Raw genomic sequence first — 22,825 nt, 5'->3', positions numbered from 1 at the left:
GCGTGTTATCGGAACAGCCGGGTTGTGTGGGTCCCGCCGGAGCTAGTCCCCGCTTCTACTCCGCGCCCTGCCGAAACCTCGAAACCTTGGCTGTTATCGCCGAAAAAATCGTAAGCAAATTTTGTGCCGGACGTACCACTTTTCACTTTTCAGACATGATGCATTTCCGCGTACTTTGACCCGAATTTTGACATATGCTTTAAAGTTGTGTCCATATCCTCTGAGCTTAATTTTTGAGGTTGGTAGTAGGCTGAGACTGTTCCCAGATAATCACGATGAACAATCCGGCTCTTTTCTCAAGTACGACATCATACCCAGTGGGTAAATTGTATTCCCCGGGCATCCATGTACAGTAGGTTCGTTCGTTCAAGATGTTGCCCCTTAAGCCCCTATGTAGGTAAGCAGGCACCTACCAAGTACAGTCGGTAGCTGATAGATTACGACGTAGGGTAGGTAGACCAAGGGCCTTGGACAGCTAGGGATATTAATAGTACTACTTACACTTCGGATACGAGGCAAGACTGACCTTGCCTCATGACTTACGTCGCGAGCATCACAATTAGACATGGCCATTTACACTGAAATTACGCCCAATGCACAGATAAACCAGGCTAAACCCAAAAGTCATTGCCCGTTCTGCTCAATTGGTTGCACTGATTCTCACCGGCAGAAGATGAGATGATGGGCACGCACAGAAGCTTTGGTTCGTCAATTTTTTCGTCTCATGTTGGCCGCACCGTTTCAAGACCCGTGCAGCAATCCTATGAGAGAACAGCAAGAGTGGGATTGCAGTCCTCGGCACTGCTGGGCTGCTGTCAGGGGCCGCCAAACTGGGCGTCAATGTGGGTCTGGCTGGGATGGCAACATCAAGCTGCCCAGGCTTGCTTTAGTGGCAGTGGAAGAACTGGAGGCAGCAAGGACCTGGCCAATCCCCACGAAGGAATGGGGCAATTGGACCGTTGCAGCGGCGCAAGCTGAAATAATTCCTACATGTAGACTGAATATTAGGTCGCCCTACCTATTTTCCGTGGCAAGACTGGCCAAATGCCATTTTTGCTTCTTGTACAAGCAAAACAGTTTGTCTGACCTGCGCGCTCCAACCCGCATCTTAATCTTAATTTACGCGGTCACTGTCTCCAAAAGCTCAACCCGAGACCAGCTACAGGCATCTGATTGTTGGGTTGGCATCCATTTGATCGACGGGAGGCCAACCAACGATACCGCCTTTCGCCGTTTGGCGTACATCTGTGTTACTGCCGTACCGCCACGCGACAGCACCCTATCTCCTGCAAGACCAAGAACTAGGTCTAGCCCATACGACGTCACAGCATCAAAAGGGGGAAGCAACCGGCTCCCATTCTCCTGGCTTTACCTTACATAATTCCGCGCCCGAACTGCGCCTTTGGTTGATTTCCAAAGTCCAAAATATCGAAATCGCGATAAGCGAGGAAATCGTCTACCTAATTTACCACCAGCCCAGCTCAACCTTCTAGTCCGACCTGGTCTTCCTTCTCCACTGGGATCTGGCCACCCCTTTCTCGAGCCGCCGTAATAATGCCAGAATTCAGCGATTCTTTCTGGTCCAGCGATTATGCTGCAGGTGAGCAAAAATCTTTCGGAAGCAAATCAACGGGAAGCTATCAGACCACCGTTTGTACTGACCGCTGCTGCGCCTCTCAGGACTCGGTGTTCTCTTCGGAAAACTTCAACAAGGCGTGCTAGAGAATCGACAGGTGCTCACAATAGCACGCCTACGCGCCGAAGCCGAAGAAGCGTATGGGAACAAACTCAGCGAAATCGCACCGAGCGCAGACCGAATTCAGGGGGGATTCGGTCGTGATGATGGGGCAACGCTCAGAAAGGTACCGGATCCTCACGAATGCGCCTACATACTCTCCAGGAGGCGTGGCTGTTTCTAACCGCACCAAATTTCGTCACAGGCCTACGAGGGCGTCCGAACCGAGATGCAAGAGGGCGCCAAGAACCACAAGAAGATTGCGCAGAGCATTCGCGACCTGGTCGTTAACCCCTTCTCAAGATGGTGCGATGCTCATGAGCAGCGCGTCCAGGACTCACAAGACGAACTACAATCACGTATCAAGGCGCATGACAAGCAAGCCGAACTAGTCAAGAAGCTTCGTAGCAATTACTTCAACAAGTGCCGTCTTGTTGAGGATCTGGAAGAGGAGAACAAGCTGGCGTTCCAAGACCCGGAGAACAGCCCGAGCAAAACTCCTACCAACGTGCCCGAGATCAAGGTTGACAAGGAGAACGAGGTTGATGACGAAGATGAAATGTACGAGATTGGCGACGAGATGTTTACTCGCGACCAGATCAAGAAAATCGTAGCTCACATGCTGGATCACATTAAGATGGGCGAGACCAAGGTGCCCATCTTGGGGACATATTTGAACACCTCTGCCGGATCCGACATTGTCGAGTATCTTCAGCGCAACATGGGCACATCGAGCGTGAGCTACGCCGAGCGCATAGGACAGGACCTCGTCAACCACAAGTTTCTGCGGTTGATAGGAAACGTGGGTAATACTTTCGCAAACAGCTCGCGCATGTTCTACCAGTGGCAGAGCAAGGCCTTCACGATTGCTGGTGTACCCGAAAAGAAGACGCAACTGAACAGGACGTTGTCGATGCCTTCAACCACATCTGAGGGCTCCGACTCGCCGGTTGTCGGCGCTGTTAGCGAGTATTTGGAAAAGTGGAACCTTGTCAACTCGGGGCCTCCCAACGAAACACCTGCTGAACGCCTACGTCGCGAGCAAAGGGAGTCTGACGAGCGTTACAAGGTTGGAGTGCGCAAGTTGGACGAGCTGCGCTGCGATCTCGAAGAGCAGATCTTTGTCCACCTCAGGTTTCTGGAACGGTGCGAGCTCGACCGTCTGAAGGCGATTAAGACTGTAATTTTGGACTTTTCGGGCACCATTAGCAACGTCATCCCGAGTCTTCAGTCTGCAGTCGACCACATGATGCTGTACCAGGAGACTGTGCAGCCCTTGAGTGATCTGCGTTACCTGCTGGAGAATTACCGCACTGGTAGCTTTATCCCCAAGGTGGTGACATATGAGAATTACTACAACAGGGTTGACGACCAAACCTTTGGTGTTGATCTCGAGGCCCGCGCTCGCGCCGACAAGAAGCGCGTGCCCATAATCATCACAACCATCCTCACATACCTCGACCACCATTACCCCGACCTCGAGGGTGATGAGGCCAGGCGCGGCGTTTGGCTGGTTGAAGTGCCGCTCTCGCAGACTCACAGACTGCGGAACAGAGTAAACAACGGCAGGGTTTTCTCCAGTGATGTGTTTGCAGACTTTGATATCCCGACGGTCGCGAGTTTACTGAAACTCTACTTGCTTGAACTTCCTGGTAAGCCTTATCTGAAACTTAAGTCGACGGCTTCTGCATGCTGTTTGGAAGTTTGTTACTGACTTGAGACCGGATGGCGCTAGACTCACTTGTGTCTTCCCATGTTTATGAGATCATCCGCACGATATACCAGCAGCCCGCGACTGAAGGGTCCGAAAACTCGAGAATCGCAATCCTCCAGCAGACGTTATCACAACTGAGGCTTACCAACATCGCCACCCTCGACGCCTGCATGAACCACTTTACGAGACTGATCGATCTTACTTCGGCAGACGAGGCCTATGTCACAGCACTGGCGACTATTCTGGCTCCTTGCATCCTCCGACCCAAGGTTGAGACCTCGCTCACCATGGAGGAAAAGCATGCTTATCGTTTGATACGGGATCTTTTTCAGCATAAGGATCCCATTTTCAGCGAACTCAAGAGGATGTCAACACTTTCCCATTCTGCCTCTGTAGGAAGCCGCGGTTCCACACCTGCAGCCACCGATGCGCCAAGCGACAGTAAGAATGATCGTCGGCCGCGCGCCATAAGCACAGATGAGAGCAACAGGCGGGCCAACATGGAGGAGCGCAACAGGTTGGTTCTCGAGAAGGCGGTTGGCAGTCGGAGCCGTGCCACATCGCCTGCACCCGGGCCCAGGGGTCACAGGCGCGACAGGAGCAGCGGAGGTCCGGAAACAAGGTTCCCTGTATCGCCAACAGCAACTCACCACCCCAGACAGAGCGTGGGGCCGATCATGGGCATCAAGAGATCTAGTCTTGAGGTTCCAGGTGGCGAGTTCCCGGGCTCTGCGGGAAGCAACGAAAACTCGCATGCAGGCAGCAATGGCACGCCACCAACTGGTTTGGCAGAGTCGCCCGTTATTACCGAAATGATTTCCGATTCGAACGTCAACAAACGGAACAGTTTGGGTCGCAGCGGGGCTCGGTTTGTTGGTGGGCGGAGAGTGACAGGGCCTTCAGTCGCGGGTGGCGCGATACCGGAGACTTCTGCTACTGATGGTGCAGCTGGCGGGGATATTGAAAGAATCCGGGATAGCATGCATGGAGTCACGTTGGTGGACAAACCCATGGACGACTAGTGAGCGGGCCAGGCCGATGATTGTAATTCAGTGTAAGTACATACAGCCGACGAGCAAGCGGAAGGGGTTTGACTGGTCCATGTTGGTGTCTGTTGGGCCCAACGATTATGAGCAGGTTTTTATTTCTTCTTACGATGATAGACGATGTATTGTAGCAATTGGCACGGCGGAATATTAAGGACGAATGATATATACCTTGCTAAACACGTGCCGTTGGGATTAGAAAGTAAGTGTGGCTGGCGTTCGGATAGTTTATTTGGATCCTGAGGACGGAATGGTTGGTTTTTTCGTTGTTATGGTTTGCCGTGTTCGAGGCCATGCTGCGTGTTTTCCCTGCTTTCTTCTGCTTTCGACTTTTTCTGCTTTGTCCTTGATATCCCCTTTTCTTTTTCTCTGGCTCACTTTCTTTTCAATGATCATGAAAACGCCTGCGGAGTATTCTGTACTACGTATTTTTTTTTGGTGATTACATTATATCTCTTCTGGAATACGGCGTGCTCCGTACGGTAGAGTCAACTTTTACATAGCCTTCAAGCCTCAACACGTGCCACTAATCTAGAACTAGATAGTCATCAATGACTACTGCAAAAGCCACGTATGTCAAGGATAGATTTAGACTTGGAACACTTGGAACTAAGTCTAATATATTCCATGCAGTACCAGCTACGAAGTACCTAGCAAGTCCGCAGGCTTTTTTTTTTTTCTTTTTTTTTTTCTGCGCTGTCGCCCTATCCGACGTACTGACGCCTTTTCTGAAACTATATCACCCTAATCAGGCAATTTTTCTGCCTTTGGGTCTTTTGATTAAGAGACCACGCGGCTGGTCTATTTTCGATTTTCTTGTCGCTGATTCTCATTCATTGTCTCCATTGCTCCCACCCGCACCGAGGACCATAATTATGAAAGTACCAGTGGATCGAGCTTCTCCGTAAAACCACCGGTAGCCAAGTTGGCAGCCAGCCACCAGCGATATAGCGTGGCTGAAGTTATCCAAACATAAATGCAGCAAAGGTTGGCAGGTCGGAATGGCCGGCACCTGTTGACGCTGTTCAATGATACTTTTAAACTCGCAAGGCACGGTACCGTTGCAAATACTAACTAAAGCAAGGCCAATTTGGATGGAATCGTTGAGAAAATAAATAAATAATAAGGCTGACGCGTCTTTCCATAATGCGAACGCAAATATCAGTCTCCGTCGTCGGAAGAAAGCTGGCCCTGCCTCGGGTTCATCGGGGTTATCCCAGCGGTGCGTTGCGGCGAAACGCTCACAAGGCAGAGTCCGAAGATTCAATGGGGGACATAACCATCCAATTGTTTGTTGGAGTTGAGATTACCGAGCCTATTCTTAGAAATCAAACCCCACGTCGCCCATACTACGGAACGCGGAGAATTGGTGATAGTTCTGGCTGTGAATTGAATATGGCCCACTACTAATCAGTTACTGATTTTTTTTCCTTTTCTTTTCTTTAACCACTAACTCCACTGTATCAGAAAGCCATTGTCTAGGGGGTAGCCTTTTACCAGAGTATTGCGGGTACGAGTCTAAACAGTTTCATTAACGACCGCAATTGCTCATCCCCTGCCATTCCATTCCTCCTCTATTACTATTAGCAACACATATAAGCAGCGTCAGGCAATTTGAATTAGGTATACGGAGTATCCTTTTCTGCTACACCGCTACGTACCTACCTAGTACTGTACAATCATGACTGGACTCACTTGTCTTATCGGCACAGAGTTATTTCCACAAGTCCTGTGCAGTACTGCATGCTGCAGTGAGAAGCTATTTCTACATCCTGCAAGTCTCAAAAAGCAGTAAATGGCTAGACTATTCTGCATAAATGTTTTATTTATGAGCGAATTGTAGGCCGCCCTAATGGGATGGCAAATGCTTGGAACGGACCGCCGAGATGTTGCCAGCCAACCATTGGTGCACTGACACCTATGGAACAAACGCTCCCCTACGCAGTAGACAAAACACAGCATGCAAAGTCGAAGGCAGGCCAACCTACCAAGACCTTGTCATTTAGGTAATACAACTTTTACTACTTGCGGATAGTTTGCATGTCGGGTGGTTTCTTGCCATACATTACAAGGGTACCTGCACTTACAGCGTGACTAAGGATCGTTGCCGTCCGAGCCGAAAGTATATACCTAGGTAGTACAGGCCATTGAGATGAATGACAAGGAGCAGCAGCCCCAACAAAAGTTGGCTCATGCCTGCCCAATCGGGCAAGGCTCAGCCAGCCCCCAAGGCGCAGGGCCAACGCTCCATGATTAGGATTCGTCATCCCCCCGCCCTTGTTGGAATCTGACAGCAAGCACTCTGTTCGGAAGTACCACCGTACCTGCCCTAATTTGTGATTACAGTACAGTACCTTACCTAGGTAGGTCCCATTGGTACCTAAATGCCTTAGGTACAGACCTAGACCAGATTGACTACGTGGTATTTCCGATTTAGCCTTTGGCACCAGCTCTGCATGCTGGCTAGGATTGGCAAGTAGCAACTGGCGGAGCGGGACATGATGGTCCACAACAGGACGTCCGGCGCCGCCGCGGCGCCGCCAACGCGCGGGGATCTGCATGGAAACTACAGTACCATGAGAAAATGATTGCTTGCCAAGCTTTGCCTCTTTTTGTCACAGTAATTGTGACCATGCGTGCGGGCGGATTGGCGAGGTCAATGACAATAAAGGCTCAGTCACGGCCACCCCTCCAGTGCCAAGAAAAGAACCCTTACTAGTTGAATGGGGATTTCTTCGTCAACCTTTCCCAGCCGAAAATCATTCTTTTTGAAGTTTGGTCTTTCACCTTGACTCCGTGCGAAGCTTCTTCTATCGAGAATACCTACCTTGCCCATGTTGAGGTAGTTGTTGATTAATAACCTATTAGCAGCAGAATTGTAAGAGCTTTGTACACCGGTCTGCCAACCAACAATACCTATTCTTCCTTCCCTCACCAACATGTCCCGTTTAACAAAGCGTTCATTGTCTTCTGCCCTCTAGCTTCGACACGGTCAAACAACTCGCCCTCGATACCGATATTTTGGAACTGGCCTACAGCCTTGGCCTCATTGTCTGTCGAATTCTATCACCGAACCGCGCGCCTGCTCAACCAAGGCACAAGGGACGACGAACAACGGGCCCATTCGAGATCTCAGTCGTCGCATCAGTTGAAACTGAAAACCGGGGTTGGGCGGCTCAGAAGTTGGAACGAGTGGTTGTCAAGCTTCCCCAACATCTCTAGGGTTAGGGGCCGACCCAGTGCATCTACCACAGGGCAACGTCAGCTCGATCCACCTTGGACCGGCAAGGTAAGTTCTCAACACGGGATTTGTTACAGCCCGCCGCGCGACTTGCCTCATACCTTCGCCCAGCTCTTGCTCAATACGTACACCATGCAATTATGCACTTGAGGATGACAAGAATTCATCTCTATCTACACAAGCAAAACCGCAAGGCGGCTTTCGACGTTTCTGGACCAGTGCCAGACCCATGGCTACGATGATGACCCTTAGCGCGCTTGACCCCAGTTGCAACCCGCTCGATTGCATCGAAACGACAAATCTTGGCATCCCAAATACCATTCCATTGGTTCACGAGCATCCGATGCTCTTCTATTAGCCGCCCTGCAAATGGTCAACATATCCTTCCGCAGTGGATAGCCGCCAGTCTGGCGATACAAACTCCCCATGCTTTGTTATGAGTCGCCCGGACAAGGTCCGAAGCAAAAAGAAATAGACGCGCCGCGCCATTCAAGTCTTACAGTAATGAATAAACTCGACAGGTACCGCCGAGCTGTGCAGACGTTTATAAGTCAAGTGATGACTGCCACATCCTATCCGGGACGACGTTTGTTCATTGTTTTGAAAAGGCCACTACGGGTTGCTATCCCTTTCTCCATCTGCTTGTCTAATTTTCCTAGTGTCACTTCACTGCTTCCACTTCTTGGTTTATTTTTTATTTATTCTCTTTTTCTATCTTAATCTTTTTTTTAGTCAAGGAACTCCCTAGTGATTGTTCCCAAGGCTTGCTTGAATTCTATATGGTGTTTATTCCATTATTCCGCCGTTCTTCCACCGTTCGGTTTCAAGTCCAATCCTGGCCAAACTGTACAAGGACCAAGTTTGGAGCGCCATTGAGCTGCCTTGTCATTTCTTTGTTTACTTATTGTTACGACAATACCCTTCGAATCTGCCTCATTCAGACTTTGTTGTGCTGAATCGAAGGTGCTCGATTTAATTCTTTTCCCTTTCTCTGTCTTATCTTCTCTTTTTTCGACCAGGGCAGGGTCCTGATCGGAATAATAAACCTTCGAGTTGCTCGTCACCTGCTAGCAGTTTAGGCGATCCCAAGCTTTGCAAGCTTACGCACAACTCATCTCTTACACACAACATCCCTCCTTGTCTGAACACTGCGACTCGCAATCTGCAACACATACCCGCGCCATCTTTATAATATACTTCAAGCTCTTGCCTTATTTCCCACCCTTTTCGGCTTTCAACAATTATGTTACCACAACTGACCCGAAGGTCGTCTTCTCGACACAGCTTCAAATCACGGCGTACAAGATACGAGAGTTGGTCCAGCTGTGAAACTATGGGTTCGATTCCTCAAAGCCCCAGCGTGGCCAAGTCGATTGGCTCATTACGGAGAAGAGACACGGGCTTCCCGGAACCTTTCTGTGGCCGTAAGTACAGCCTGTAATACCAGTAGGGTCTGGCCGTGATTGTTTTTTTAGCTAATGTTGTATGGACAGAACGGAATACAACATTGCCACACCCCGATGCCATTGTTAGCCCCGATGCTTGCATCACTGCAGACGACATATCTGTTTCCAAGGCCAGGACTCGCAGATCATTGCTTCACAGTCAAAAGTACAAGCATACGCTCAGCCACGGCAGAATTTCACCCAATGACATGTATCGGGCGAACGAGAGCATGATGGTGGATAGCGATGGCGACTCTCCTGTGCCACCACCAATCGCCAGAATGGCATCGATTAACACCAATTCGACTGGCATCCGGCCCTCAACTAAGGACAGCTACGATGACCGCAGATCGAGCCACCCAATCTCGGAAATGTCCATGGTATCGCCGTCCACGACTTCGAGCTCCTCGGGTCGGAGAAAGAGCCTGTTCACAAAGTTCAGATGGAATCGTGACTAGAGGACGGCTTTGGAAAACCAACTAGGGAACGTCAGCCTCTAGTATATTCAGCACACGTAGCGATGTCCACGTGGATGAAACCAGTCATCTATACGCTCGCTTTTAAATACGACGCTCCTCGAGTGCCGCACCAGGCGCACTACGCTCGTTTCGATCAAAAGGTGGACCGGAACCAGCTGGTCAGCCTGTGACGATATTGTCGAATTAGTCTCCGGGATCTGCGGTTACGCAGCACTTCTGCCAACAAACAGCATGCAATGACTACAGCTGTTGGCAGAGCTTTCCTTGGATGTCACAAACAATTTCCTACGGACACAAATACAGCTCAATGCAAATCCGCAAGGTCTGATGGACCAAACGTGGCTCTTCTGCAAACACTGAGTCCGAAGTTGTCTTTTTTTTCTGTAAATCGATGGAGGGCAGTGGGATTGCCTTTTGGAAACGAAGAGATAAATATCTCATTTTTTGGATACAAGGTTTTGCCTTGTCACGTTCGTTCCCCTTTGTCAAGCGTGGAGTTAACGGTCTCCCACGCATGCATCAATTATACATACTCACAGGTATAGTTTGGCGTTAAGTTTTAGATTGAGGCATAGCGAGTGCCTTTTCGGTGTCTGTTTCTGGGATGGACACAAACGTGAAGGCGATATTGCCCAAACACTATGGTTAATGACAAAAGTTACGATTAATATATCTCAGAATGGAGCACACTGATATCACACCCCGCAACCCATGCCAGCACATCTTTGATGTAATCTCTCAAGTTTAGCTTCCACGATATGTGCTGTACCCGTAAGGACTCAGCAACAGCGGAACATGGTAATTCTGGCCGGGCTGGACCTCGAAAACGACAGCGACCTCGGGAAAGAAGGTGTTGCCTGCCCCAAAGTAGGAGCCCGTGTCGAACCTCAGGGTCCACCTGCTCTTGCCAGCGGCGGCCAGCTCCCCCAAGACATCGTCGAGAGTGTAGACCGGGACCTCGCCGCTGTCGTTGTCGGCGCTGTAGGGCAGCCAAGTCTTGACGCGGCCGTCGTCGTCGGTCTGAGACTCGAAAGTCTTTGCCGGCGCTGACGGGTGATGGTGGTGGTGGAGTGTTGCCGTGGGGGCGTCGGCGTTGTTGTTATTGATGTTTGAAGTAGATGAAGATGATGAGTTGGGCGCAAAAGAGGATGTCGAGGGCGTCAGCTCCAGGCGCACGCGCATACCCCGCGCGGGTTGACCGCGGGTCTGGTCGAGGACGTGGCAGGTTATAAGGTCTTTGGTTTGTGTTGGAGCTGCCATTTTTTTTTCTTTCTTTTCTTTGTGTTTGTATGGATTGTCTCAAGAAAGGTATTTGGATAGGGTAATGTCTTGTGACTTGATAAATGGGAGGGGGGGTTTCACTGTTGGAGGCAAGATCTACGATTGGGTTTAATCTTTTGTTTTGTTCATGCGGTCCGGAATCTTCCTTTTCCCCGTCGTTACCATATGTCAGGCTGAGAAGACTAACTGTAGGCGGCTCGTAACAAAGCAAACGCCCAACGACGTCTTACGATGATCCTGGAAGTCGGGGAGGTTGGCAAATGCGGTCCGACTACGGGCTGCACAGCAATTGATCAGGCGGCGGGTTTTGTACGTGGTACCAACGAGAGGGTGGGGATGGATGCGAGAGTGGAGGGGTAGCCCCAACTCGGTAAGTTAGACCTAGTCTAGACCAGGTAGCGATGCGTTATACCAACCTCCATATTGTACATTAGGCAGGTAAAGAAAGAACCGAGCCAAAACGGTCCACGCTTGGCAAAAAGGTTACTTCTCGAGGAGGAGCGATTGTCAGTCCATTTAATATCCAGACGGGGCAGTCCACGGAAGAATAATGCCCTCTGTCAAGTTAGTGATTCTGATGCCTCAACTTTGCCAATGTAGAACTTTGGAGGAATACATACCTAGTAATGCAAACCTTCATGGGTTCGGGGGGTTCAAACGATTTTATACAGCGCGGGGGAGAGGAAACGGGCCCACTCAACTTTGCCCCGCCGAGCATCCCCTTGGTCGAAAAGTGACGTCTCGTAAGGTTGTACCTTGTGGATAGGGTAGGTGAGGAGTAGTAGGCGGAGTTTGATTCTGAGCACCTTCTACGGGCATCCATTTTGCGCGTCATTGTCGAGATTCCGCGTCAGGTGTGAAGAATAGGAACAAAACAAAAAAAAAAACACGCCAAACAAGTTCACATCTACTTATTTGGTACTTTGCATTAAGCATCTGCAACAACTGTTGCCTCCCCCCGCACACGCCCATAGGAACGAAGCACATAACCACACAACACACTTTAAAGGACACGCTCCCCCACCATGTCGACCGCCCTCATTGACGTCGACTCCATGGAGCCGTCGCTCCAGTCCATTCTCGACCAAAAGTCCCTGCGATGGATCTTTGTGGGCGGCAAGGGAGGCGTGGGCAAGACGACGACGTCGTGCTCCCTGGCCATCCAGCTCGCCAAGGTGCGCCGCAGCGTCCTGCTAATCTCGACCGACCCGGCCCACAACCTGTCGGACGCCTTTTCGCAAAAGTTTGGCAAGGAGGCTCGCCTGATCGATGGCTTCACCAACCTCAGCGCCATGGAGATCGACCCCAACGGTAGCATGCAGGACCTGCTGGCGGGCCAGGGCGCCGACGAGGGTGGTGCGGCCGCCGACGGCATGGCCGGCATGGGTGGCATGATGCAGGACCTGGCCTTTGCTGTGAGTTCCAATTCCCTTGGGCGCAACCTGTGCTTTCCCCACTAAGGGGTGATCAAGGGGTGGAGGGAAGAGAAATGTTCACGGAACTTATACATACACTGTTCTGTTCTGACACTCATCTCACCTCTGCGCGCATAGATCCCAGGAATAGACGAGGCCATGTCATTCGCCGAGGTCCTCAAGCAGGTCAAGTCACTATCGTACGAGACCATCATCTTCGACACGGCACCTACAGGCCACACCCTTCGCTTCCTGCAGTTCCCGTCCGTCCTCGAAAAAGCCCTGGCCAAGGTCTCGCAGCTGTCGTCGCAGTACGGCCCCCTGCTCAACGGTTTTCTCGGCGGCCAGGGCCAACTGCCTAACGGCCAGTCGCTGCCCGAAATGATGGAGAAGCTGGAGCAGCTGCGCGAGACCATCTCCGAGGTCAACACGCAGTTCAAGGACGAGAACCTGACGACTTTTGTGTGCGTGTGCATCGCCGAATTCCTGTCCCTGTACGAGACGGAGCGCATGATCCAGGAGCTGGCCAGCTACAACATCGACACTCACTGCATCGTCGTCAACCAACTCCTCTTCCCCAAGAAGGGCAGCAAGTGTGACCACTGCGACGCCAGGCGCCGCATGCAAAAGAAGTACCTCGACCAGATCGAGGAGCTCTACGACGAGTTCAACGTCGTCAAAATGCCCATGCTTATCGAGGAGGTTAGGGGTAAGGAGAAGTTGGAGAAGTTTAGCGAGATGCTGGTCAAGCCTTATGTGCCCCCTGAGGCAGACGAGTAGAGAAATTGAATCTAAGGAGGGTATTGGTGTATCTAGGTTAGATATCAAGGGTAATATTACATCGGGTCAATGGGCGCTTTGCGGTGGAGCTTCAAGTGTAATGCTTAGTCGCCCATTGACATAAAAATTCGGTTTACAACATAGAACAAACAAATCAGGCGCGGAGTTGGAAGGGTAGGGAGATGGATACCAAAGGTTGAATTTTAGAACTATGCTATCTAATGTCTCGCTCATTGCCCAGCTATCTTCCTCCCCAAAGAGACATGTTGGGCGCTTTCGCCATATAATGCCTGTCACAAAATATGCAAACTTAAGAGATTTTTGCCATATGTATTCTTCCGTTCTCCTATGTGCAAAGGTCTGTTCTGGCTCCTGTATTGGAGACTTTGCGCAGAAACAAGACTCTCGCGTCGTTATTTATACATTGAAGAGAAGAACCCAGATAAAACCCCATTTCGTGCCGCTGTCACCGTAATGACAGAAAAAGTCGCCAGGTCCGCCTCCCAGCAATATCTAAGCCCTTCTCGCTTTGCTATTAAACCTCCCGGCAAAGAAAAAAAAGAGACAAAAAAAAGGCCCCTTCCCGACTGAAAAGAAACGCCTGTCATGCACCTCCGGGAGCCCCCTTCCCGGAGACTTTTGAGGGGAGTTGAAAACAAAAAATACCAGGAAAACAAACAATACCAGTTCGAGATGATTTAGTATGGAAGCCGCGTGAGCGCCGGTGAATCCAAAAAAAGATAACGAATAAAAAAATAAAAAAAACCTTCGTCGAATCGTATGCCGTAGAATGAGAGAACCAAACGCTCCGAAGGAACTCGTCAGAGCTGGTTGATGATGAATAATTAGAGCAGGTCCTGGGTTTTCTGTAGTTATGACAGGCCGCTTGAAAGATCGGCGTCAGTCGTCACTAGTCGCTCTAGAGCTCGCGATAATCACTGGGTCGCACTCGTTTCTGTCGGTTTTGATGGCGATGAGGGTTGACCGGCTTGCGGAAGTAGGCGTCGTCCTCGGTGGCCGCCTGGTTGGAAAACTGCTTAAAGTCACCCATGTTGCTGCCACCGCCGTTCATGTTGTAGCCACCATTAAAGCCGCCTCCGTTCATGTGTCCGTTCATATTGTTGTAGCCGCCGTTCATGCCCATGCCGCCATGCATGCCGTTTCCATTCATACCCCAACCGCCGCCTTGCATATTGCCTTGCATGTTGCCGCTCATATTCCCGTTCATGTTGCCGTTCATATTGCCACTCATCCCACCCATCGGGTAGTCCATGTTGCCGTTGCCGTTGAATCCACCCATTCCTCCGCCCATCATGGGGTTCATCATATTGCCCATGTTCATGTTACCCATGTTGGGCATTCCCATGAAACCCGCATTCATGCCGTTCATCGGCATGGGAGCAAAAGGCATCATTGGCATTCCCATGGGGTTCATGCCGCCATTCATGCCGTTCATCATCTGCTGCATCATCTGCTGTTGTTGCTGCTGGTGGGACGCTTGCTGTTGCTGTTGTTGCATAGCCTTGGGAGCCCGGGGAACTCTTGGGTTCTCAGCAGGTTGGTCGGCAGGTCGCTTTTTGGGATTGCTAACTGTGCCATTTGGTGTCGAAATCTCAGTAGGGGATGTCGGATCTTTTGCTAGTGACTTGACCGATGTGGTGGGCGATTTGGAGGAAGCCTTTCCAACCTCCTTTGAATCTGCACCATTATTTTCGGTTGTCTTGGCTGATTGATTATTTGCCGATGGGGATTTGGCTGCCGCTGGGCTCTTGGGTGCATCGGCTTCCTTTTCCTTTTCCTTTTGTTGCTCCTTCTCCTTCTCCTCATGGTACTGCTTGATCTTGGCGGTGGTTTCGTCGTCTGGTTTCAGATTGTCGATGAGGACGCCTTCAGCCTGACAACCGGGGCAGACGAAATCGCTTTCTATGAGAGCGTTGGTTATGCAATCGTTGCAATACGTCTTCTCACAGCAAGGAGTTTTCATTGGCTCATTAAAAAGTCTCTTGTCCATTGGACATTCAAGGCCCCTATCCTGGAGCTCCTTCTCATCCTGCACAGCAACCTTTTGTGCGGCTGCAGACACCTTGGTCCTGGCCTGGAACTTCTCCCACGCTGCCTTGTCCGGCTGAGCAATGACAAAGTCTCCATCTGCGTTGACCATTACTCCAGAGGGCACCTTTCCTTCTTCACCGTCAACACCAGCCTGACCCAGCACAGTGGCCTTGTCCACAGTTTTGAGGAAGGACTTGGGAATTCCAGTCGTCCTCTTGACACGCGGCCTGTTGTCAAACTCGGGGTTGTCGTTGGTAGGACAAAGTTGGATCCAGTGGCCTTTCTCTCCACACCTGTAGCAGATGTACCCATTTGGAGGCTCATGATCGGGAACGTTGGCTGGCCGCTTGCCGACGCCGGGCTTGCCGTTGTAAATGGGCGTTTGGCTGTTATGTTTGTTAGTAGAGTAAGCATACACAGATAAGACGATGGAGGGCTAACTTACTGAGAAAGTTCTTCCTGTTGTGCAGTCCACTGTTCTGATTGCGCTTGGAACATGGCGGCTAACCTCTCCTCTTCTGTCACCGCATTGCTCATCTGAGCTAGGGCTGCGGACGGCGCCTTTGTTGTAGAAGCCTTGGCCACCTGCTCCTTGCGAGAGCTGTTCTTGGCGTTGACTGGTGCCTTGCCCGAGACATATCTGGCCGCACGTCCAGCGCCGGGCTTCATAGAAGGCAACCTTCTGGCAACCACAATCGTAGAACGCGGGATGATTGTCGTATCGTCATCGTACTCTTTGTCAATGGGGGATGATATGTTAGTCTGGGACTCTATGTAGTGGAAGTTGATAGACATACAGGTAAAAAATAAAAAGAGAGAGAGGGGGGGAAGCCAAGGAAAAAGGTCTTTATTCACCTTCTGCACCATCTTCAGTGTAGATAGCCAAGTCGAAATCTGTGCCGTCACCGAGGCCGCTTTTGAGTATTATGTCACGCTTCAGCTCAAATACAGAAATGCCAGTGCCATCAAACTCCACACGAGTCGGCTCTTTCTGGGATTTGAACTTGAAAAATACGGAAGAAGACATGGTGAATGATAGACTGCCTAAGCCGTCTTACGAGGAAAAATCCCAGGTATGTTCGTCCAGTCCTCTGCTCCGTCCTCCTGAATCGTCGGAATGGTAAAAATATAAGGGGATCGTTCGTTGCAAGACACCGATATAAAAAAGGGAGCGCGCAAATTTTAACAGATGGTAAAGTGGGAAATATTGGGGAGTATCGGGAGCGCAAAGGTCGATGCGCAGTTTGTTCAGTCGGTTTCGTTCGTGATCTGGACAATGTAGTAGTAGGCAGGTCTTTGTGTCTCTTTGTCCCTTATTCTGTTTTCTTTTTTTTTTCTCTTCTCTCTTTTGATTCTCAACTTGCAGGCAGTGAATACGTGGGAAATCAATTCTGATTGTACTCGTGAGACAGACAAAACCAAGTCCCCGTGACGAGAAGATGAAAAAAAAGAACAAAATGAAATTGTCAATACAAAGCCACAGTGAGCGGCGTCATCCAACCCAGTTATGACTGGAATGAATCAACTCCTCCTCGAACACACCCCGTGACCCTTATTATCAATTAAAAACTTGACGGATGGTCAGCCTCTGAGATGTTAGCCTGCCGGTGAAGGGGGTTTTTGCGCGGATGATGAAGCCTCGAAGGTGCGAGATGGACGCGACCGGAAAGACGCAGTGTTCCGAATGCGCTCGTGTGTCAGGTCTAGCCTAACGCGGTCGCCTTTTCGACCTCGTTGACAAGGACGAGAATTAATCGTGACAAAACGAACGTGGAGCAGCTGCAATTTTCGTGGAAATTTCGTCAAAGCGAAAAGGCTCGCATATTGGATTTGTTCGGTCGCTTCGCTGGTCGTGAGGGAAGCGTTGTGGCGATGAATAGGTTGGAGTTAAAATGAGAGCTGGGGAGTGGCAGGTGGGAAAGATTCGGACTTTGGCGGCGTTCTGGGTTCATGGGGTGGGGCAGGGGTAAGTTTCGGAGTCACGGTCTCTAGCTGAGTCAGGATTTGTCGATGCGCCTAAGGCAGCAATAGCTACACGCCGTATCATGTGACAACGAAAAAAGATGACGGCTTCTGATTTCCCTATGGCCAATCAATGAGCTCCGTACCTTCTCCGCGTTTCTAGGCATAATGCCCCACTTTATGCCGCTAGAGAGTTTCGCCTCCGTCAATTGAGCACGAGCGAAATGAGCTGATCCCTCGAGAAGTTGTGCCGATTGCTGCAGCGCGAACATACGACTTGGCCATCGTGTAACGTTTTTTTGTGTTGTGTTGTGTGTTGCTGTAGTGCCCTTCATCACTGCTCACAGCAGGTGTGACGACAATCAAAACTGCCGCACTCTTCACCCAAGAACCTTGCGGTCTTTTTTTTTTTTTTCTACTGCCTTGTTTTATCCAACCCTTTTCAACAACAAACGCCTCTCTCGCTCTCTTGGGGTCGATTTTTCAAGGACCAGATAAATTTCATTTGACCACAGGTGCTTCCACACTCACCATCAGTCATCATCAGCTTGGACGGTGGTCGTTGCATAAGTGCACTGCGATCGACACTGGCCCTCGTCGGTACGCTGGCGACTTAGCCCTTCGGTTTTCAGCTTACTCCGGTCTGTCCGGGAACTTTTGTTCAGCTACCTCACATTGTCTACCATCGAGGTGCTATCTATCCACCACTGTTTGATACACGATCCTGTCGATTGGAACCACTCCTTTCATTCATCGAGCGGCAACAATAACGAACAAGAGACATCACAAAAATCGCCACCATGGTTCTCACCCACACAACCAACCACACATACTCCCACCCGTTTCCAACTGTAACCCTTGCCTTCTTCCTCCGCTACTGCTCGCCGCAGATCAACCCTTTTGCGGCCCATGTACTCAGTACCGATACAATCTCGAGCCACGTGGATGCCGATGGCAGACTACACACAACTCGCATCCACTTGAAAAAGTCACGTCTGCCTGGGGCCGTCTTCAAGTTGCTTCCAACGAGTATTACCGGCGGCGGGTCAAACAACAAGGCATCATATGTGCTCGAAACGAGCATCGTAGACATACGAGAAGGTTGGATGAAGACTGAGAGTCGAAATCTCAACTTTGTCGGAGTTTTATCTGTCGTGGAGAAGCAGACATACACCACACCGACCGAGGCAAACAACAATGCTACTACCACCAACGTCGAAACAAATGTTGTCTTTCGGTCTAGGCTTGGGGAGAAGCTTAGGGAGAAGATCGGACAGTCACAGCAGCAGCAAGAGCCTCGAGAGGGCTGGTTCTCGCGTCTTGGGACCAAGGGCATCCAGCGGAGTATCGAGAACATGGCGTCTACCAAGACCCTGGATCAGCTTGGCAAGAGTCGCGAGGGTATGCTGGTGGTGCTCGAGAGGTTGCGTAATACCGGCCTCGTCAACATAATGGAGCTTACCAGAAGAGCCAAGGAAGCGCAGTCCGGCACAGTCTGAACGTCAATTCAAGCCGCCCTGAGACTTTATCACATATCAACTCGAAATACCCTTTATACCCAAACATAGGCCCATCTGGGGCTTTGTTTCATTATCTCAACTTTCCCTTTGCGGGCTACATCTTGCGCCAGACGGCCGGTGAGCCGACTGGGTAAAGAACACTCCTTGATCACACAATCCTTGTATACAATGTACTTTCAACCATCAGTCTCTATCTTTTACTCGCTTTCAGCAAGGCGTTATGGTTTCGAACGCGGAAGGAGTGTCTGGAATATACGGCAGCGTTCGAAGGGATGCAGGTCGGCGGAGGAGATGAAAATGGAGATGACGGCATACCTTGCAGAAAAGAATCCGAGGACAAGTGTCTGGTTGCCTCATCAAGTTGCTCAGGCTCTATGGCCAACATTGCAACGGTAGCCCGATGCTACCTATTTTCACAGTCTCCTCTCACAAAAGTAACGAATGACATGGAATTTCAAGCTTGATGTACTATTATCTTTGGAAAAACAAAATCAAGGCTTTCGCATCTATCTACATGTCATTCCATGTTACCATGACATGAAAACTGATGACTAGGCGGTACGCATGGCCCAGGGTACCGCAGGTGGTACAATCGAAATAAACGGCAGCCAGCGTACTACTCTTAAGGGTTCAGCAAAGTAAGCACAATTTCCCCACCCTCGTGCCCGCTGATCTGATAATACCCATAAAGGCATGGTTACTTGTTTCAAGCTCTCATCTTATATACGCTGGAGCGATCCAGGACTTCTGAAGATGTGTATATGGTTGACGCTCAGGTTTCACTAGTCACCTTCCCATGCGCATCTGTCTAGTGTGGATTGCAGAATAATCTAAAATGCTCTTTTTTTTAAAAAAAAAAAAAAAAATTTAATTTCAAAAGTCTTTCTAAAATGCATTAATACTATAAATTGCAACGCAGTCCTCAAAGCATCCTGCGAGGCCCGCCTAAATCTGGCACCCTACGAAACTAAGGCAAAGCCCAAGGGGACTAATATGGCCAGAGGTAAAAGTGTGCTGGGCGAGGATAGCCGGGGAGACTCGGACTTGGGGCTACCCCTTCCAGACCCTCCCCCTACTGGAGAGTTTGCCGTGGCCGGCGGCCCGCCGAGCTCCGAGGGCTTGGGCTGGGTATAGTTCATCTGGGTGGTGAAGGGCTGGGTGGAGGACAGGTTGGCGACGCGGCCGAGCAGGACCTCGACGTGACGGAAGGCGGCAGCGGGCTGGTACTGGGGCACCATGTGGCCGCTCATCTCGACGCCGACGTACGTCAGGCCCCTCTCGGTGTGGGTGAAGCCCATGACGCCGCTCCCGGTCAGGGTGCCGAGCCCCTGCTTGGACTTGAAGTCCCTGCGGTGGCGGGGCACGAAGAAGGGCGCCGAGGGCCGGGACTGGAACCCGAGCTTGCCACCCCAAGTCATGTTCTGTATGGACAGCAGCGTGCCGTTGGCGATGAGCACCATGTCGAGGGCGCCGTGGCCGATGATGACGTTTTGGGTGTGGTCGATGACGTTGGGCAGGGCCGCGCGCGACGACGGCGGCGAGCGGTCCGTCCCGTTCTTGAAGATGCCGTCCTTGCACACCTCCCAGTTGACGTTCTCCGGGGCGTGGATGGCGCGCTTGACGTCGGTGCGGTTGAAGTAGATGGTTGCGCCTTCGGGGACGTCTGGGGCAAGCTTTATGTTAGTGACGATCCCAGGGGATCAAGGTTTGCTATGGGTCACATGGGCCACAATTTATGTGACTTACAGTCCAAAGAGGTTGGGACTAAAGAAAACGCAAGAAAGCAGAGCGAGTTAGAGCTCAAGAACGATACAAAAGGAGCGAACAAGATGCTTTGGAAGAAAGTCATGCACAGCACACGGAGGGGAGAGATGGTACTTACAGCCCAACACATCCCAGAGGAGGGGACACGACTGAGTGATCTCGTAGATGTTGAAGCAGGGGTTGATTTCGAAAGCGGCCTTGTAGACATCATCAAAGATGTTTACACACTTCTCATCCTTCTCGACCGGCGACACCGATGAGAGGGGACCTTTGGGCGGATAGCTCAGCCCATTGGTCATAAACTCTGTCAGGCCGCACTTGGCATCCCTCGCCTGCAGGTCCGCCCGGAAGGTCTCGTTGAACGGGAACAGGCCCGGCCAGGCGTTGATGAGACCCATGACGGGCACCTCCTCCTGCATCGAGTCCTCGCCGATGACGGGGTCGTAGATCAGCATGCCCGTCATGTTGAAGTACTGCGTGTCGTTGGCTTTGATCATGGCATCGGCGATGTAGGGGCAGTACGCGCCCGCGTAGGACTCGCCGGTGATGTAGACCTTGTAGCCCTGGAGCGCAAAAGTGTCGACAAAGTTGCGCCAGAAGCCGAGGAACTGGCGGGCAACATCCTCTTCGTTGGTGGCGTTGGGCTTGCCGGTGGCGAAGCCTGTGCCGACGGGCTGCTCTATCCAGACCACGTTGGTGAGCTCCGTCCATGAGAATGGATTCTTGACCGGGCGGAAAGTGCCGGATTGCCACAAGAAAGGGCCGTTTTCTTGCATCAGACCTGCCATGGATGAACATCCGGGCTAGATTTGGTTGAAAGAGAGCGTGTGGTTAGAAGTCAATGAACACAAAGTATAAGCACAAAACCGAAAAAAAAAGAAAGAGAGAAAGGGAATATCTCCAGTACCCCTCCGTTTAACCATATCATAATTTCCTTCTTTGCCAATGGATTCTGGCTCGGGAAGAACCAAAAGAACATCTTGTTCTCATCGGTGCTGTTGTTGCTGATGGGCAGTTGTCCGGCATAGGATTCGCCCACATCGAACTTGACTTCGGGTATGCCGTTTCCGTCCACAGAAAACTCTTTTGGTTGTTGCTTGTCAGATTGAAGTACTTGTTTTTAGAATATACCACTTCCTCCAACAATGGCTCGTCTTACTTCTTGTCTTATCCGTCAGGAAGAGAGGCTGGGCTCTGCGCACCACAGCATGCGTCTCTGTGGCTGTTGTATTCACATCCTCTGTCGAGTCTATTGACACTTCGTATTTCTGTAATGGAGCTGATTGTATCCAGACTGGATCCCTTTTGCCGACATGCTGCAAGCTGCGGAGGCCGGTGGCTTCCCCCAGCAGGAGAAGAAGCCAAGCTGATGCTGATAACTGAAAGTGCATCTTATTGTCTTGGTTGCCAACTAGAACTAGTTATCAAGGCAGCAGTGATAATCCAGACACTCCTATGCTTGTCTCGACGACTTATGATGATAACCCAACATCTAAAGCTCCACGGTTGCCCAAAGTCTAAAGGGGGCCAGCTCCGTACATATATCAGAGATCTGTTAACCGATTCAGATATGCCGGTTGGCAAAAAGGTTACTCAAAACGGGAAAACCAACAAATTCCATTTTCTGTACCCTGTCCACCTTGCAGCACATTGCATATGGCGTGCGCACACCCACACTCTGGAACAAAAGAGAGAAAGAAACATGGGATGAGCAGGCGCATTCGTGTGAGGTGAGAACTGTACAGTACCACATAGCAGGTGAAAGCTCATCCGTGCAAGAAGTTTTTATCTGTAGATTACCCGTGGCGGGCAAGGATGATGGTACTCACCTCAAATGTATAGCCCTGAATCGTCTCAGCAAGAGATCGGGGTTTGCTCCTTTTTTTTTTTTTTTTTTTTGTTCTCTTGAAGGGGAATAGACACGGCATCTACATGACGTGACTAGGCGGTTTACTTTCCGCACATATATGTGTGGTCATTTAAGCGCCCTGAATCAGTAATACGTAACCATACCAAGCTTAAAAAACGACGAGATTCAAACATAGCCGGCCACGTCAGCCAGACAGGGCCCAGGTATTAGGGGTGAAATGGCAGTAGGCCAGTGTAGTGCGCTTCAGCCTAGGCCGTGCAGCATTTGTGCACACAGAAAGAGTTAGGAAGCGCCGGGGAGGGTGTTAATCCCTTTTTCGAATTTTTGTTGAAAAAAAAAAAAGAAAAAAAAACACATAGAATTAGAGTTAGAGACAAAAATTATTTCTTACATACTGTCTTTATCACCTAAAGCATTGCAAAGTATGGGTGAGTGGGTAAGCTTCAATATCCCTTATGGTCGATCAAACGGCTTACCCCAACCTAGATGCCATATCGAACCACCGATTTGATAAAATCCTC

The 22,825-nt window shown here is 50.5% G+C and overlaps 7 protein-coding genes across 7 annotated transcripts; 4 read left to right on the top strand and 3 right to left on the bottom strand.

Moving 5' to 3' along the window:
- Positions 1-5: 5 nt before the first annotated feature.
- On the bottom strand, positions 6-573 carry MGG_16794 (uncharacterized protein; the record flags this gene model as incomplete). Its single annotated transcript, XM_003712161.1, has 3 exons — positions 6-90; positions 414-475; positions 544-573. The coding sequence occupies 3 exons, from the start codon at positions 571-573 to the stop codon at positions 6-8; spliced, it is 177 nt and encodes a 58-aa protein (XP_003712209.1).
- A 415-nt stretch (positions 574-988) lies between these two features.
- On the top strand, positions 989-4,718 carry MGG_09531 (rho-GTPase-activating protein 8). The gene is made up of 4 exons (XM_003712160.1): positions 989-1,600; positions 1,681-1,862; positions 1,941-3,387; positions 3,471-4,718. Exons 1-4 carry the CDS (start codon positions 1,555-1,557, stop codon positions 4,469-4,471), a joined length of 2,676 nt encoding a protein of 891 aa, XP_003712208.1. The 5' UTR covers positions 989-1,554; the 3' UTR covers positions 4,472-4,718.
- A 2,495-nt stretch (positions 4,719-7,213) lies between these two features.
- MGG_09533 (uncharacterized protein) lies at positions 7,214-10,367 on the top strand. Its single transcript, XM_003712159.1, has 4 exons — positions 7,214-7,373; positions 7,477-7,784; positions 9,021-9,160; positions 9,230-10,367. The coding sequence occupies exons 3-4, from the start codon at positions 9,070-9,072 to the stop codon at positions 9,637-9,639; spliced, it is 501 nt and encodes a 166-aa protein (XP_003712207.1). The 5' UTR covers positions 7,214-7,373; positions 7,477-7,784; positions 9,021-9,069; the 3' UTR covers positions 9,640-10,367.
- On the bottom strand, positions 10,162-11,153 carry MGG_09534 (hydroxyisourate hydrolase). Its single transcript, XM_003712158.1, has one exon. It carries the CDS (start codon positions 10,918-10,920, stop codon positions 10,405-10,407), a length of 516 nt encoding a protein of 171 aa, XP_003712206.1. The 5' UTR covers positions 10,921-11,153; the 3' UTR covers positions 10,162-10,404.
- Positions 11,154-11,707: 554 nt separating this feature from the next.
- MGG_09535 (ATPase GET3) lies at positions 11,708-13,462 on the top strand. The gene is made up of 2 exons (XM_003712157.1): positions 11,708-12,356; positions 12,495-13,462. The coding sequence occupies exons 1-2, from the start codon at positions 11,967-11,969 to the stop codon at positions 13,134-13,136; spliced, it is 1,032 nt and encodes a 343-aa protein (XP_003712205.1). The 5' UTR covers positions 11,708-11,966; the 3' UTR covers positions 13,137-13,462.
- Positions 13,459-17,135, bottom strand: MGG_09536 (uncharacterized protein). The gene is made up of 3 exons (XM_003712156.1): positions 16,044-17,135; positions 15,634-15,922; positions 13,459-15,574 (listed from the first exon to the last, which is right to left on the bottom strand). Exons 1-3 carry the CDS (start codon positions 16,213-16,215, stop codon positions 14,056-14,058), a joined length of 1,980 nt encoding a protein of 659 aa, XP_003712204.1. The 5' UTR covers positions 16,216-17,135; the 3' UTR covers positions 13,459-14,055.
- Positions 17,136-17,378: 243 nt separating this feature from the next.
- On the top strand, positions 17,379-22,335 carry MGG_09537 (MSF1 domain-containing protein). Its single transcript, XM_003712155.1, has one exon. It carries the CDS (start codon positions 17,951-17,953, stop codon positions 18,647-18,649), a length of 699 nt encoding a protein of 232 aa, XP_003712203.1. The 5' UTR covers positions 17,379-17,950; the 3' UTR covers positions 18,650-22,335.
- Positions 22,336-22,825: the final 490 nt, after the last annotated feature.

This window comes from Pyricularia oryzae, chromosome 3 (assembly GCF_000002495.2).
Source record: "Pyricularia oryzae 70-15 chromosome 3, whole genome shotgun sequence".
Taxonomy (NCBI): domain Eukaryota; kingdom Fungi; phylum Ascomycota; class Sordariomycetes; order Magnaporthales; family Pyriculariaceae; genus Pyricularia; species Pyricularia oryzae.
Note: the sequence above shows the minus strand (reverse complement) of the source record. Positions and strands in the feature narration are given on the sequence as shown.

What these genes read in the sequence shown, in the direction of transcription:
- MGG_09531 (XM_003712160.1), top strand. Translation starts at nt 1,555, where the DNA reads ATGCCAGAATTCAGCGATTCTTTCTGGTCCAGCGATTATGCTGCAG. An exon ending in GTCCAGCGATTATGCTGCAG is followed by an intron (nt 1,601 to 1,680) that starts GTGAGCAAAAAT and finishes TGCGCCTCTCAG; the next exon opens with GACTCGGTGTTCTCTTCGGA. An exon ending in CTACTTGCTTGAACTTCCTG is followed by an intron (nt 3,388 to 3,470) that starts GTAAGCCTTATC and finishes GGATGGCGCTAG; the next exon opens with ACTCACTTGTGTCTTCCCAT.
- MGG_09533 (XM_003712159.1), top strand. Translation starts at nt 9,070, where the DNA reads ATGGGTTCGATTCCTCAAAGCCCCAGCGTGGCCAAGTCGATTGGCTCA. An exon ending in CCCGGAACCTTTCTGTGGCC is followed by an intron (nt 9,161 to 9,229) that starts GTAAGTACAGCC and finishes TTGTATGGACAG; the next exon opens with AACGGAATACAACATTGCCA.
- MGG_09534 (XM_003712158.1), bottom strand. Translation starts at nt 10,920, where the DNA reads ATGGCAGCTCCAACACAAACCAAAGACCTTATAACCTGCCACGTCCTC.
- MGG_09535 (XM_003712157.1), top strand. Translation starts at nt 11,967, where the DNA reads ATGTCGACCGCCCTCATTGACGTCGACTCCATGGAGCCGTCGCTCCAG. An exon ending in TGCAGGACCTGGCCTTTGCT is followed by an intron (nt 12,357 to 12,494) that starts GTGAGTTCCAAT and finishes CTGCGCGCATAG; the next exon opens with ATCCCAGGAATAGACGAGGC.
- MGG_09536 (XM_003712156.1), bottom strand. Translation starts at nt 16,215, where the DNA reads ATGTCTTCTTCCGTATTTTTCAAGTTCAAATCCCAGAAAGAGCCGACT. An exon ending in CACTGAAGATGGTGCAGAAG is followed by an intron (nt 15,923 to 16,043) that starts GTGAATAAAGAC and finishes CCATTGACAAAG; the next exon opens with AGTACGATGACGATACGACA. An exon ending in CAACAGGAAGAACTTTCTCA is followed by an intron (nt 15,575 to 15,633) that starts GTAAGTTAGCCC and finishes CAAACATAACAG; the next exon opens with CCAAACGCCCATTTACAACG.
- MGG_09537 (XM_003712155.1), top strand. Translation starts at nt 17,951, where the DNA reads ATGGTTCTCACCCACACAACCAACCACACATACTCCCACCCGTTTCCA.